Source organism: Salmo salar, chromosome ssa13, assembly GCF_905237065.1.
Source record: "Salmo salar chromosome ssa13, Ssal_v3.1, whole genome shotgun sequence".
NCBI classification, from domain to species: domain Eukaryota; kingdom Metazoa; phylum Chordata; class Actinopteri; order Salmoniformes; family Salmonidae; genus Salmo; species Salmo salar.
In genome coordinates this window covers 36,128,750-36,144,418 of record NC_059454.1, presented here as the reverse complement: position 1 = coordinate 36,144,418, position 15,669 = coordinate 36,128,750, and the positions used below count along the sequence as shown (strand labels likewise).

Here is a 15,669-nt window from a genome sequence, read left to right as displayed (position 1 = left end):
TCATTTGCTCACATTGTATATAGACTTATTTTTCTACTGTATTATTGACTGTATGTTTGTTTTACTCCATGTGTAACTCTGTGTTGTTGTATGTTGTCGAACTGCTTTGCTTTATCTTGGCCAGGTCGCAATTGTAAATGAGAACTTGTTCTCTATTTGCCTACCTGGTTAAATAAAGGTGAAATAAATAAATAAGAATAACTGCAGACCACGTGTAACTACATCCGGCTTCGTCACTTGCAGGATCGTCTGAGATCAGCCAACCGGACAGCTGATGAAAGTGTGGGTTTGCACAACCGAAGAATGTCTGCATAAACTGTCAGAAACCATCTCAGGGAAGCTCATCTGCGTGCTCGTTGTTCTCACCAGTGTCTTGACCTGACTGCATTTCGGCGTCGTAACCGACTTCAGTGGGCAAATGCTCACCTTCGAAGGCCACTGGCACACTGGAGAACTGTGCTCTTCACGGATTAATCTCGGTTTGAACTGTACAGACAGTATGTATGGCGTCGTGTGGGTGAGAGATTTGCTGATTTCAATGTTGTGAACAAAGCTCCCCATGGTGGCGATGGGGTTATGGTATGTGCCGGCATAAGCTATGGACAATGAACTCAATTGCATTTGATCGATGGCCATTTGAATACACAGAGATACTGTGACGAGATCCTGAGGCGCATTGTCGTGCCATTCATCCACCGCCATCACCTTATGTTTCAGCATGATAATGCACGGCTCTATGTCACAAGGATCTGTACACAATTTCTGGAAGATGAAAATGTCCCAGTTCTTCCATGGCCTGCATACTCACCAGACATGTCACCCATCAAGCTTGTTGGGATGTTCTGGACCGACATGTACGACAGTGTGTTCCAGTGGTGACCTGTCATTCAGGGAAGGTGGGGCCCACATTTTTTGCCTGTTTTGGATATTATTTTGGCATTAGTACGTGTCACATATCAGTTTGAAAACAATGTAAAATAAGTTAGAGTTAATAAAGCCACATACAAACGTGGCCTCTTTTTTGTTTCTTGAGTAAGGTAGCTCCAAAATGCAGGTGTTTCAGCCTAGCTCAGTGCTTTCTGTGGTGGTGGGGCAAGCCAGCAGAAAATAAGGAGCATTGCACTGTGATTGGCTCAGTGTTCTGTCACTCATGGGGACACTACATCACCGCCAAGTCTAAGGGTAGAGCTAGAAAATTCTAGCCCCTTGGCTACTGCCATAGAGTTACATTAGAAGTGCCCATCCAAGAAGGCTCAAGGTGATTGGCCACAGATAAAATGATGTCAAATCGCATTATATGTTCAGTAGCTTTGATTGGACTAATCATGTCAACATCATACTTTCAAAATCTTAACTAGCAGTCATCATCATGAATCAAGCCGACAATATACTGGTAAATCCTTTTTAATCCTTGTCATATGAAGAGAAATAAGGAAGATAAATTATAGATAAAATGTATCGGTGCTCATTGGCCATTGGCCATTGGACATAAACATTACACAAGTTGGAAGAAATCAGTGACAGTGGCTAACTGCAAGCATTGCAAAGCAATCACTAGCCTGCTATTAGGTGGAGTGGCTGTGTGGTCCCAAATCTGGGATTAAGGGGCTCTTTTCCAAGTTTAAAATGATAAACATTCAACATTGGCCAAATCAAGCATGATTTGTGCCGTGCTCAAAACAACTGTTAACTCGGAACTGCGAAAACTAGACTTCAGTGAGCTCAAGACAACTGGGAAGTCGGGAATAAACAAGCTTTGACTGGGAAAATACTTTTTGAACGCTCATCCAACTCGGAATTGTAAATCTGGCCGCTTTCTAGAGCTAGACCTGAAGATCAATGACGTCATCATGATTCGACTGTATTTATTTCAGAGTTCCCAGTTGTTTTAAAAGCATCATATATCCAGAGAAAGCCAGACTTTGATGATCAAATTTACCCATCAAGGACCGTCACGCCACCTTCCTGTTCAAGTGAGCACAGCACAACAAGGTGAGTTTAAAGATGTATTGTATGCTGCATAAATTATGTAGTATGCCAGGGAGATATGTATACTGTAGCTAAGAAAGTAATACTAAGTGCATGTTGTGTAGTAAGATGTTAGTAGCCCATGTGCCTCACCCTAATAATTTGGTCTATTTACCCCTCTTAATTTTGCACATTGCACCACCAAGTCAGAACAATCATTGAATATTGTAAGAGCTTTCATTGTCTGCTTATATGCCCTCTTAATTTATCCTACGGTTCTGACTTGGTGTACAAGGAGAACACTGTAGGAACGGCCCATGTTCTGAATTCTGTTGCTGTACATTTCAAAAGTGCTATACAAGTAGTTATATTGACTACATCCGTCCTAGCTCGCTCATTAATGTCTTAATCGAAATTATGGATTGCCTCTTATCTGCTTGTCATCCCCTTATGCCATAGTTTGTACATCTCAATTGTCATTAGAAACCACATTTTTTTAAGCAAGTCAGCCATAACAGCAATGTTTTTTTTAAAGGCAGTAAATGAGGCTGAATGAACAGTTTCGCTGCCAGACAAGGCTCCGCTGATAGCCAGGTGTATTCATGGTAAGATGTTGGGACTACTGTTGGGACAGCTTTATGTAGGCCCTAACAGTTTGTGGGCACCATTTGTCACTATTATAGTGCAATTCATATATTGTTTAGTGGTGTGTCGTGTAGTGGCTTTGCTGGCATGCATCCCACTTAAAAAAAAAAAAAATCCCACCAAGATTTACATGCTAAAATCGCCACTGGTGTGTTCCAGTTCCCACAAATGTCCAGCAATTTTGCACCGGCATTGAAGAGGAGTGTGACAACATTCCACAGGCCACAATCAACAGCCTGATTAACTCTAAGTGAAGGATATGTGTTGCGCTGCATGAGCCAAATGGTGGTCACACCAGATACTGACTGGTTTTCTGATCCACGCCTCTACAGGTGTCTGTAACCAACAGATTCATATCTGTATTCCCAGTCATGTGAAATCCATAGATTAGGGCCTAATGAATTTATTTCAATTAACTGATTTCCTTATATGAACTGTAACTCATTAAAATCTTTAAAATTGTTGCATGTTGTATTTATATTTTTGTTCAGTGTAGTAAGTAATACAGCCTATGTGATTCTCAACCAGAGACCTCCTCAGAGAGTTTTCCTCTAGAGGGTCACTGGAAAAGGAGGGATAAAACTATCAAATTGAAAATTACATCAGCAAAGACAACATAAATGTTTAACACCGGCATTAAAATGTGTAATTTTATTTTCAAAAAGGCATGATTATTTCTACATTACTCAAAGAGGGGTAAACCCTAAAACCCAATACATTACTTTATGTAATTTTCACTTTGCCTTAATCCACAGAATAGACTTTTGAGTTACACTTAAATGATAATGCCAGAGAAGCTGGTGTTTGGAAGATATTTTGTCAGGGGTCTTAAATCTCCACTGTTGAAAACTAAATGTTAGTCTAAAAGAAATGTGAGATAATGTCTAGTTGCTTTTTATAGTGGAGATCCCGTTTATAAATTGCTTGGCTGGGCTGATGAGACAGTGGATTGCGCAGTCAGATGGAACAGTGTAAATAGGCATTAGATTTAGCCGGTGGCAACTTGTGGAATAGACACGGCTGGAATGCAGTTTTAACCAATCGGCATTCAGTTATAAACCCTTTTATACAACTGGTGGGTCTAATCCTGAATGAACAAGATTTGTATAAACCTTGCTGTCTGTCTCTCCGACATTGTTTCAATATTCAAATTCGATCTCCTGCTGTCCCAAAGTTCATATACAGGCAGGCAGCGTTTCTCAGCCAGTCGAAATCATGATTCATCTGGCATCATTTTTATGGATATATACAAAACAATGTCAATTGAAAAAGGCAAATCGAAACGCAGCTAATTTGCAGTCTTTCCAGCTTCAGTTTGAAGTGATTGTGTTACTGTAGCTGTGTTATTGCCTAGCTCCTCGGAACAACAGTGTCCTGACGAGTGAGCACATTTTCTATGCCAAGCGAAATCGCGCTTCTTCAGCTTATTGTTATGGATGTGTCCAAATAAATGTCACTAGAACACAGTTTAAACAAATGGAAATGCAGTTACTTTGCTGTTATTCTGGCTGCACTTTTTCACGTGACTGTAAATTAGCCGTAGTTGGCTAACTAGCAAGCATGGGATGGGCATCTCTAGCAACCATAGATTTGTGTAGGGACTATAGCTTGTGGAAGGACGAAAAAAGTGATAATGCCCTCGAAGCCGGTGCTTGGAGGATATATTGGCACGGTTTGCCAACGAGTGGGTCTAATCCCTAAATGAACAACACCCATGCCATATATCCTTCTAACACCGGCTTCGAGAGCATTATCACTTAAATATTCAATGAGGTGAAACTTTTACAACCTTGCAGCCCAATTCTACAAGACGGAACATCTGTTCTACAAAATTCTATCTATCTGACCATTTTGTAACGTTGAACCCTACCATTGCTACTGCTCCTGGTAACCCAGAGGTATAAAGTAACCATGCCGTCATTCCACTGACCAATCGTAGTATTGTTCCCACAAATCACGTTCGGCTGTCGCGAGAGAGCGTGAAGCAACTACACGGCTGTTGCCGAAGTCGAAAGATTGTTACAGGTAGCTAACTGTATGTCATTTTACAATACAGCTGTCTATTATATTTCATATAGATAATGATTGTTATTATTTATTGTATTGTACTTTTCGTTCATGTGTCAAATTGAGCTTTCGGATGTTAAAATTACACGTTGGTGGGTGATGCACCAACAAGCAGCTTGCTAGCTTAACGTTAGCAAACAACACAACAAGTCATTTCAGGTAGGTGTTTTGCTGGCGTATTTACGTGGGAAGCCAGGAGTTAAGTTGAAATGGAATTGTATTTAACGTTACTGTGCTGTGAGTGGGGTGGACGGTTGGTCATTATGACGGGGTATTTGAGACAACATATCTGAAGGATTGTATTATTATGGCCAGGCACCACAGGCTAAAATGACATTTTTGCATCGATCTATTTATTTGGTATTTTGCTCCATTAATGAGTATTTTCAAAAAGTAAGCAATTTTAAATAACTTGATAAATATATTTCCTTTAGTTGTCATTAGCTAATTGAAATTATATATTTTAACCACTTTAAAATGGTCATCAATAATTTCCAAGCTTACTAGCTACATTGAATTACACAATGTCAATGTCCATTTCGGAGAGTGTTACAAACTGGACTACATTTTAATAACTTACTTTGAAGAGATGGTGATTGGGTCTAAACAGGCTTTTTGCGTTTGGTAGTCTTAATTCAGTTTACTTGTCTTTAACTGCCTGTTCCCGGAAGTCAGACTCTTCCCACACCCCAACACATTTTTCTTAGCTTCAGAAACATCTGCATTCACCAACATTTGTGTGGTTATCTTTAGATATATTCTCCAGACTTACCCAGGGGGAATTGTTGATATGCTGTACATTTTCTATTGTTGATAACATTTTATTTGCCAAAAATGCATTTTACGTAGATGCCTTCAGTGTTTTACAGATAGAAAGATGAAAAAACTATTTATCCACAATCTGCTCTGGACAAGTCTGGTCCTAGTGGTTTTTTTTCTTCACAAAATGAAACAAAAATATTTAGGATAACTTCATCCAGTGTCCAGAAAAAATAATTTGTGTGGTATGCAAACACGCACAGATTTAATGAGACATCACCGCATTTGCATATTTTTTAAAAATAAATATTTCAGAAATTGTAATACAATGTTTTTAGTTTTTATTTGTCTACATTCAACTGGTAAAAGTTGATTGTGATATGATTAAGAGAAAATGGTGTGGTGCCTAGCCTTAAACAGACTTACCAAAGGTGGGTCTGTTGTAGACCCGTTTACCTTCTGTCAATGTAAAAGTCCCCCATAAATTATTACTTTTTTTGTCCACGTATGGTGCACGTACAGGACTTTTATTTTGACATGAGGTAAGAAGAGAAAGTGGGTCTACAACAGACCCACCTTTGCAAAGTCTGTTTAATTGACTACAGCTCAGATTTCAACACCATAGTGCCCACAAAGCACATCACTAAGCTAAGGACCCTGGGACTAAACACCTCCTTCTGCAACTGGATCCTGGATATCCTGATGGGCTGCCCCCAGGTGGTAAGGGTAGGTAACAACACATTTGCCACGCTGATCCTCAACACTTGGTGCCCCTCCTGTACTCCCTGTTCACCCATGACTGCATGGCCAGGCACGACTCCAACACCACCATTAAGTTTGCCGACGACACAAGTGGTAGGCCTGATCACTGACAACAATGAGACAGCCTATAGGGAGGAGGTCAGAGACCTGGCTGTGTGGTGCCAGGACAACAACCTCTCCCTCAATGTGATTAAGACAAAGGAGATGATTGTGGACTACAGGAAAAGGAGGACCGAGCACGTCCCCATTCTCATCGACGGGGCTGTAGTGGAGCAGGTTGAGAGCTTCAGGTTCCTTGGTGTCCACATCACCAACAAACAAGAATTGTCCAAACTAGGGTTGCAAAGGGTCAGAAACTTTCTGGGAAATTTCCATGGGAAGTTAAGCCTGGGAATATTGCTTAAATTCATCAAAAAAGTTGGCTTACAACAGTGAACCTTTTTTGTGGGATACACATAAGGCAATTCTAGTTCTTGTGGCATATTTTGGTTAAACTATCCCCAATTCAATGGAAATGCAACCATCTGCATGCACAGTGCATTCTTCCATCACATGTACCGCTGATTCTCAAGATCTTCCACACTAATGAGATGCTATTGAGCCCACACTACTACACTGTCTGAGCCAAGAACTCCATGCTTTCTGGTATGTTCTGACTACAATACTGGGTAGGGTGAATATATTTTATGACATACATAATTCTTTTGTAAACTAGTAAATAGGAGCCTACAGCAATGTGCTTAAATAATTTCTAACTTGTTAACAATTTCTGCTGGTTAGTTTTTGCTACCATGTGGGTTTTGGCTTGCGTGAGCCTGCTATCTGAGTGTTAATTCACCTGTTTCCAAACATTTCATCTTAAAACATTTATCTTACAAAGGGGTTGTATAATCTAACTGCTTAATTATTTATCTCTACATGGAATTGTATTTAAAAATATATTTTACTCATTTCTTTTCTAATGTTTACAGGAAAATGCCACGGGCACTATCTGATGGGTGGAGCCATTTCACTGCAAGCTAATGTAAAAGGAAAAGCTGTGTACATTTGCAAATACTGTGACAAATCATATGTGAAGATTGCAACAAAGATGCAGAATCATCTGGTCGTGTGCATAAAGTTCCCTCAGCGCTCACAACAAGCAACCTCTGACAAAAGTCCCTCTTCTATTCGAGGTGAAAATGATGAATCAGACACCTTATCGATAGCAACAGCTCATGGTCCTCCTGGAATCAGAAGTTTCATTTGACTCAATGGAGGAACGTAGTCAGAAATGCTGTTGAATGTCTTGCTTGAGCTGTGCATGCAATTGGTTCACCTCTGCTCACAGGCAATGTGCATTAAAATAGATTTCTGAATGTTCTTCGCGCAGCATACACCGCTCCAACCAGACATGCTATATCTACTCATTTGCTGAATTCAACAGAGTTCAAGTGAAGGTCAAGCAAATCATAGAGAAAGCAGACTATTGCAATCATCTCTGATGGGTGGTCAAATGTTTGTGGGCAAGTAATAATTAAAGACCTCATCTCCACCCCTCAACCAGTATTACACAAGGGACAACAGACACTGGTCTCTACATTGCAGATGATTTGAATGCAGCCATCAATGACCTTGGACCACAGAAGGTATTTGCACTGGTGACAGACAATGCTGTGAACATGAAGGCTGTTTGGTCTAAAGTGGAGGAGTCCTACCCTCACAGCACACCCATTGGCTGTGCTGCTCATGCGTTGAATCTGCTCCTCAAGGACATCATGGCACTGAAAACAATGGATACACTCTACAAGAGAGCCAAGGAAATGGTTCGGTATGTGAAGGGTCAAGTTATAGCAGCAATCTACCTCACCAAGTAAAGTGAGACGAATAAGAGCACCACATTGAAGCTGCCTAGCAACACCCATTGGGGTGGAGTCATTATGTTTGACAGTCTTCTGGAGGGGAAGGAGTCTCCAAGAAATGGCCATATCCCAGTCTGCTGATATGGACAGCCCCATCAAGAGGATCCTCCTGGATGATGTATTTTGGGAGAGAGTGGTAAGCAGCCTGAAACTCCTGAAACCTAAAGCAGTAGCCATTGCACGGATTGAGGGAGACAATGCCATCCTGTCTGATGTTCAGCCTCCGCTTGCAGATGTAAGAGAAGGAATCCGTACTGTCCTACCCACTTCACTGTTGCTCCAAGCAGAGGAAACTGCAGTTCTGAAATGCATAAAGACTTCTGCCTGAAGCCCATACACGCCACAGCGTACATGTTGGACCGCAAGTAGGCTGGCAAGAGCATCCTGTCTGGTGCAGAGATCAACAAGGCCTATGGTGTCATCACTACAGTGTCTCGCCACCTTGGACTGGATGAGGGCAAGGTTCTTGGCAGTCTGGTGAAGTATACTTCCAAGCAAGGGCTTTGGGCTGGAGATGCAATATGGCAGTTGTGCCAACATATCTCATCAGCCACCTGGTGGAAGGGACTTTGTGGGTCTGAGTCTCTTTCCCCTGTTGCCTCCATCATCCTCCAAATCCCAACATCAGCCGCCTCAGAGCGCAACTGGTCCTTGTTTGGGAACACACACCAAAGCATGCAACCTGGCTGACCAATACAAGGGTTGAAAAATTGGTGGCCACCCGGGCAAATCTGAGGCTTTTTGAGCCTGACAACGAGCCATCCTCAACAAGGTTGGAAAGTGACAGTGAAGATGAGGCCCCAGAGTCTGATGTTCAAGAGGTGTACATTGAGGAGGTCGAGGGAGGAGACATGGAAGCCTGAGAGGAAGACAACCAAAGCTTTAGTTTCTAGACTATCATTTTACAGATGTATGTTGAAAACGTTTTTGGGAGACGCGATGGATCATTCAATATTCCCTTTTGTTGATCAGTGAAATCATCCCATGTGAAGAGTCAACTCATTTAATTAAAGTCCAATTTGTAACAACAGAAAAATCTATTGGGATTTAATCATTTGCAATTATTCCTACTTATAATGTGAAAGGTTTATGTTTCTGTCTCCATATATGGTACATTTTTCCAATGCAAAAAAATCTACATTTAAATGGTATTTAATATTAATTTTCATATATTCCCACAATGTTTCCACCTCTGAATATTCCCCAAAATGTGCAACCCTAGTCCAATCACACCAAGACAGTTGTGAAGAGGGCACGACAAAGCCCATTTCCCCCTCAGGAGACTGAAAAGATTGGGCATGGGTCCTCAGATCCTCAAGGTTCTACAGCTGCACCATCGAGAGCATCCTGACTGGTTGCATCACTGCCTGGTATGGTAACTGCTCGGCTGCAAGACACTACAGAGGGTAGTGCGTACGGCCCAGTACAACACTGGGGCCAAGCTTCTTGCCATCCAGGACCTCTATACCCCTCTTTTATGCTGCTGTTACTCTCTGGTTATCTATGCGTAGTCACGTTAACTCTGCCTACATGTACATATTACCTTGACTTCTCTGTGCCCCTGCACATCGACTCTGTACCGGTACCCTCTGTGTATAGACTTGCTACTGTTATTTTACTGCTGCTCTTTAACTATGTTACTTATATTTTTTACTTAACACTTATTTTTCTTAACTGCATTTCACTGTAAGGTCTACACCTTTTTATATTCGGTGCATGTGACAAATAAAATTTGCTTTAATACGATCTTTTTAGATATTGTCTCATGCCCCCCGTCATAATGACCAAACATCCTGCCCACCGGCACAGTAATTTGAAATTGAATTGTATTTCACTTCTGTCTTTCTAGACTGTTTTAGCAACCCAATACAATTTAAAGCAATGCTAGCTAGCTAACGTTGTTTTGGTTTTTTCAAACACTACTTCAGTCACTCTTGACATAAACAGCAGGTCGGCGCAATAACTAGCTACCTGCTACATAACACTTTTTTTTAAAAAGTATATATTTTTTCATATTCAAATTTTGCAGGATCCAATGATGAGTTACACGGAAAAGCCTGAAGATATTACGAAAGACGAATGGATGGACAAACTGAACAATGTACAAATACAGAGGGCTGACATGAACCGGCTTATTATGAATTACCTGGTGACAGGTATACCATCATTCACAATGTGTCATTTGCTGCTAAAACAACCTCCAATCTGAGCTGCGCTCAATCCCAGTTTACTGTTCTGCTCCAAACGTCTTTGGCTTTTCAGCTCGCCTCTACTTGCAGAATCACTCACCTTTTTCCTTGATCTATCCTATATTCGGTTGATTGTTCTTGTGATTTTGATGGTCTCACTCTTGCCTGTGTTTGTGCAGAGGGGTTTAAAGAGGCAGCTGAGAAGTTCCGGATGGAGTCTGGGATCGAGCCCAGTGTGGACCTGGACTCGCTGGATGAGAGGATAAAGATCAGAGAGATGATCCTAAAGGGGCATATACAGGAGGCCATCGCACTCATCAACCACTTACACCCAGAACTGCTTGACACCAAGCGCTACCTGTACTTTCACCTGCAGGTAAGGATGCCCTCAGTGGACTCTTTTGGGACCAGCTCCTGTCCAAATCATAAGCATCTCAATGTGGATGTCCATTGCCTACACCAAAACTCTTTAATTTCCATCATCCCTCTCCATTTCTTTCCCCTTTTCCTTTTTGTAGCAACAGCACTTGATTGAGTTAATCAGGCTGCGGGAGACGGAGTCTGCGTTGGAGTTTGCCCAGACACAGCTGGCAGAGCAGGGGGAGGAGAGCCGAGAGTGCCTGACAGAGATGGAGAGGACGCTGGCTCTTCTTGCCTTCGATACCCCAGAGGAGTCGCCCTTTGGAGACTTGCTTAACATGATGCAGCGACAGAAGGTGTGTGTGGGTGGTCTATCATCTGCATCATTGTATTATTAGAGCCTCTTTACACTACAGTCGTGGCCAAAAGTTTTGAGAATGACAAATTAATTTCCACAAAGTTTGCTGCTTCAGTGTCTTTAGATATTTTTGTCAGATGTTACTATGGAATACTGAAGTATAATTACAAGCATTTCATAAGTGTCAAAGGCTTTTATTGACAATTACATGAAGTTGATGCAAAGAGTCAATATTTGCAGTGTTGACCCTTTTATTTATTTATTTTTTAAGACCTCTGCAATCCGCCCTGGCATGCTGTCAACTTCTGGGCCACATCCTGACTGATGGCAGCCCATTCTTGCATAATCAATGCTTGGAGTTTGTCAGAATTTGTGGGTTTTTGTTTGTCCACCCGCCTCTTGAGGATTGACCACAAGTTCTCAATGGGATTAAGGTCTGGGGAGTTTCCTGGCCATGGACCCAAAATATCGATGTTTTGTTCCCCGAGCCACTTAGTTATCACTTTTGCCTTATGGTAAGGTGCTCCATCATGCTGGGAAAGGCATTGTTCGTCACCAAACTGTTCCTGCATGCTTGGGAGAAGTTGCTCTCGGAGGATGTGTTGGACCATTCTTTATTCATGGCTGTGTTCTTAGGCAAAATTGTGAGTGAGCCCACTCCCTTGGCTGAGATGCAACCCCACACATTAATGGTCTCAGGATGCTTTACTGTTGGCATGACGCAGGACTGATGGTAGCGCTCACCTTGTCTTCTCCAGACAACCGTTTTTCCGGATGCCCCAAACAATTGGAAAGGGGATTCATCAGAGAAAATTACTTTACCCCAGTCCTAAGCAGTCCAATCCCTGTACCTTTTGCAGAATATCAGTCTGTCCCTGATGTTTTTCCTGGAGAGAAGTGGCTTCTTTGCTGCCCTTCTTGACACCAGGCCATCCTCTAGAAGTCTACGTCTCACTGTGCATGCAGATGCACTCATACCTGCCTGCTGCCATTCTTGAGCAAGCTCTGTACTGGTGGTGCCCCGATCCCGCAGCTGAATCAACTTTAGGAGATGGTCCTGGCGCCTGCTGGACTTTCTTGGGCGCCCTGAAGCCTTCTTCACAACAATTGAACCGCTCTCCTTGAAGTTCTTGAGGATCTGATAAATGGTTGATTTAGGTGCAATCTTACTGGCAGCAATATCCTTGCCTGTGAAGCCCTATTTGTGCAAAGCAATGATGACGGCACATGGTTCTTTGCAGGTAACCATGGTTGACAGAGGAAGAACAATGATTCCAAGCACCTTTTGAAGCTTCCAGTCTGTTATTCGAACTCAATCAGCATGACAGAGTGATCTCCAGCCTTGTCCTCGTCAACACTCACACCTGTGTTAACAAGAGAATCACTGACATGTCAGCTGGTCCTTTTGTGGCTGGGCTGAAATGCAGTGGAATTTTTTGGGGGGATTCAGTTCGTTTGGATGGTAAAGAGGGACTTTGAAATTAATTGCAATTCATCTGATCACTCTTCATAACATTCTGGAGTATATGCAAATTGCATTCATACATTCATACAAACTGAGGCAGCAGACTTTGAATATTAATATTTGTATCATTCTCAAAACTTTTGGCCACGACTGTACACTAGTTTGACAACATACTAGTTCCATTACGTATTTTTGTAGTGTAAAAAGACTTACCTTACTTGGCCCAGCGTCGTCCGGGGTAGGCCGTCATCGTAAATAAGAATTTGTTCTTAACTGAATTGCCTAGTTAAATAAAATACCAGTATACAGCATTTGCTGTTGGCCAAATTGAAAATGACAGGTTTTTAAAATGTCCACACGCTTCGTAACTCTTTGCATTGATCATGTGTATAACATTATGTGCAATATGGTTTGGATGAGATGCTCCTGAATAGTTAACCTTATTTTATTTTTCTAAATACTAAGATATTTATGGTATGCTATTAGCTGCACACACATGAATCAGGAATGTGCGTTTGGCCACACCACATCCAAGGCTAATGTAAGGATCGTGTAAACAGAATTTGCACATCTGAAGTTGAAGAGATGCAGATCTTACTTCACTAATAGCCTTAATGTGCATTTGTAAAGGGGTCTCTTTTTTATAGGTGTTCTATGTGTGACTGTATTCCTGTAATTGACACCATTCTTTCCCTTCTGAATGCTCTTCAGGTGTGGAGTGAGGTGAACCAGGCTGTGTTGGACTATGAGAACAGGGAGTCAACGCCCAAGCTGGCCAAGCTACTCAAGCTGCTGTTGTGGGCTCAGAACGAGCTGGACCAGAAGAAAGTCAAATACCCCAAAATGACAGACCTCAGCAAATGCATTATTGAGGATCCCAAGTAAAATGACGAGCTGTGACATGAACTACCATACTTCCTTTCTCCTATTTATAATCCGTGAAAGACTGGATGATAACGGAAAAATAACATATTATATATAAATACTTTTTTCATGTTGCATATATGAGAGGACTTAATTGATTGTGCAAACGCTATATGGCTGTATTTAAAAAAAAGTGACGACACACTATGATTTAAACATTCAAGAGAACCCACATTTATATACCCTTTGAGAGACCACACATTTAAATGCCTGGTTTATATTTGATTACCTGAGAAATTGGTATTAATCACTTGAGTGTCATGGTCGGTTCTGAATATAATTTAATTTGTTTTTTAAGCCACTGAGTCGACACGTTGAGCGTGGGTGTTAAGACTTTATACAAACCATATAGTTAAGGTCCAATGTAGCTGTTTTTTTTATCTCAATATCAAGTCATTTCTGGGTAACAATTAAGTACCTTTCTGTGACTGTTCAATTAAAGTGGTCAACTAGAAAAACATAGCTTCTTGGTGAAGAGCAAGTCCTCAAGCAAGAATTTTGCTAGGATTGTCTGGGAGTGGTCTGAGTGGGGAGGGGAAAACAGAACTATCCATTGACAGAGCTCTTTCTCATTGGTGATGTCTCCAGGCAGGCCAAAACTCTGAGGCAGTCTTTTCAAACAGCTCTTACACTAAAATGGCATCACCTTTCTAAACATTTCCCAGTATTATTTCAACCTCGGTGTGGAAATATGTATATTAAACACAGGAAATATATATGTTTACTGCACTTGGCCTTTTTAAGCCTAAATTAGTTTCCTATGTAAAGGACAGAGGGGAATATAGGCTAAATGCTGTTTTTATTTTTTGTAAGGGGTTTGGGTCATGTGGAAAAGGCCAGGTAACAGTTATCTACAGTAATTTGGTTATAACGGCAAGTCTATCTTCTGGACATCTGGTCTTAACCTGTCTACTGATGGATGAAATTATTACACACATGGAAATATGGGTTTCTTTTAAATGGTTGGCTGAGTTTACATTCCCTTCTGTGTTTGAAAGATACCTGAAGCTCTGCCTTGTAGGTTGTTATATTGAGGCATGAAAACTTGTAGCTGGAGGTTGAAAACCTTTCACAGTATAAAGGCTCTCCTACAGAAGTAGAGAAGTTGCTATAAGGTACACATGACCAGATTGCTATTAAGAGTTAGTAACCAGTCTGAATTTGTACATTTACTGCACAGAGGCATGTGGTGTAAATATTGTTCAATGGGTTAAGTTCACTAGAAGCGCTCATTTCTTGTTTATGTTGTGATATTTGTTTTTTTACCTGCTGCTAAATGTCAATTTCATTGTATGATCAGACAATGTGATTATGCACAGACTACAGAGAACTCCCCTCCCTTGTATTATTGGGTGTTTTTGAGGTCAAATGTGCAGATATTGAAATAAACTTTTTCTGAGTTTTTATTTAAATTGGTCAATCCAACATGACAATCCATTAAGGGCACTGTTTCCTGCATTGTGTAGCCTTGCTGCCGAGGTTTATCATTTATTCTTAGCAGATATGCGATTTTGGCGTAGGTAAGTTAAACTCCCGAGTGGCGCAGTGGTCGAAGGCACTGCATCTCAGTGCTAGAGGTGTCACTACAGACCCTGGTTTGATTCCAGGCTGTATCACAACCGCCCGTGATTGGGAGTTCCATAGGGCGGTGCACAATTGACCCAGTGTTAGGGTTCCGCCGGGGTAGGCCGCCATTGTAAAAATGTATTTGTTCTTAACTGACTTGCCGAGTTAAAGGTTAAATAAAACGTTTACGGTATGCTTCCCAGTCAAAAGTTCGCGCATAGGTCGTGACATTTCTTTTTGGTCTTTGGCAGGGTTTTTTTTCCGGCTTGAGGTGAGTCGACGTTAGGGGAGAAGGGTGCATTTGCCGCCTGCAATACAGGGCGTTCCTGCATGTGGGCATTTCTGCATCTGCAGGAACCCCTCTACTTCTATTGCTACAGGCGGGAGGCGAGGCTGCTTCAGTACAATAGGTGGTGTTGATGCACAATAACATTGGATGCCAGCCACCGATAAACCCCCACAGAAGAAGGGGTGGTAGCGACAACTGTATCTAGCTAGCCGTACACCGGTAGATGGTGTTCTTCGTCCCCGCCGGTCGGGCACTGTTTTCCCGCAGTTCTGTTAACGACGGCGAGGGAAGGTGTTTGGTAAGCGGGAGCAAAGGACACTGTGTACAAGCTGAGCCATCTAGTCAGGCGGGGGCGACACTGTGTGCTATCTAGTTAACTAACATGTTAGCTAGCACACGGTGTCTCTAATTAGCAA

General features: G+C 41.8%; 1 protein-coding gene across 5 annotated transcripts; it reads left to right on the top strand.

The window, feature by feature from the left end:
• The first annotated feature begins 4,553 nt into the window (after nt 1-4,553).
• LOC106567219 (glucose-induced degradation protein 8-B homolog) lies at nt 4,554-14,810 on the top strand. Of its 5 annotated transcripts, XM_014136246.2 has the most exons (6): nt 4,594-4,638; nt 4,747-4,839; nt 10,132-10,258; nt 10,471-10,667; nt 10,810-11,007; nt 13,186-14,810. In XM_014136246.2, the coding sequence occupies exons 3-6, from the start codon at nt 10,138-10,140 to the stop codon at nt 13,357-13,359; spliced, it is 690 nt and encodes a 229-aa protein (XP_013991721.1). In that variant the 5' UTR covers nt 4,594-4,638; nt 4,747-4,839; nt 10,132-10,137; the 3' UTR covers nt 13,360-14,810. The 5 variants fall into 5 exon arrangements, with proteins under 5 accessions (XP_013991723.1, XP_013991722.1, XP_045549176.1 ...); XM_014136248.2 differs by lacking the exon at nt 4,747-4,839 and having other exon boundaries at nt 4,554-4,638; XM_014136247.2 differs by lacking the exon at nt 4,747-4,839 and having other exon boundaries at nt 4,563-4,648.
• Nucleotides 14,811-15,669: the final 859 nt, after the last annotated feature.

Coding starts and splice junctions, on each gene's coding strand:
- LOC106567219 (XM_014136248.2), top strand. CDS start 10,138: ATGATGAGTTACACGGAAAAGCCTGAAGATATTACGAAAGACGAATGG. Junction 10,259..10,470: donor TATGAATTACCTGGTGACAG/GTATACCATCAT, acceptor GTGTTTGTGCAG/AGGGGTTTAAAGAGGCAGCT. Junction 11,008..13,185: donor ACATGATGCAGCGACAGAAG/GTGTGTGTGGGT, acceptor AATGCTCTTCAG/GTGTGGAGTGAGGTGAACCA.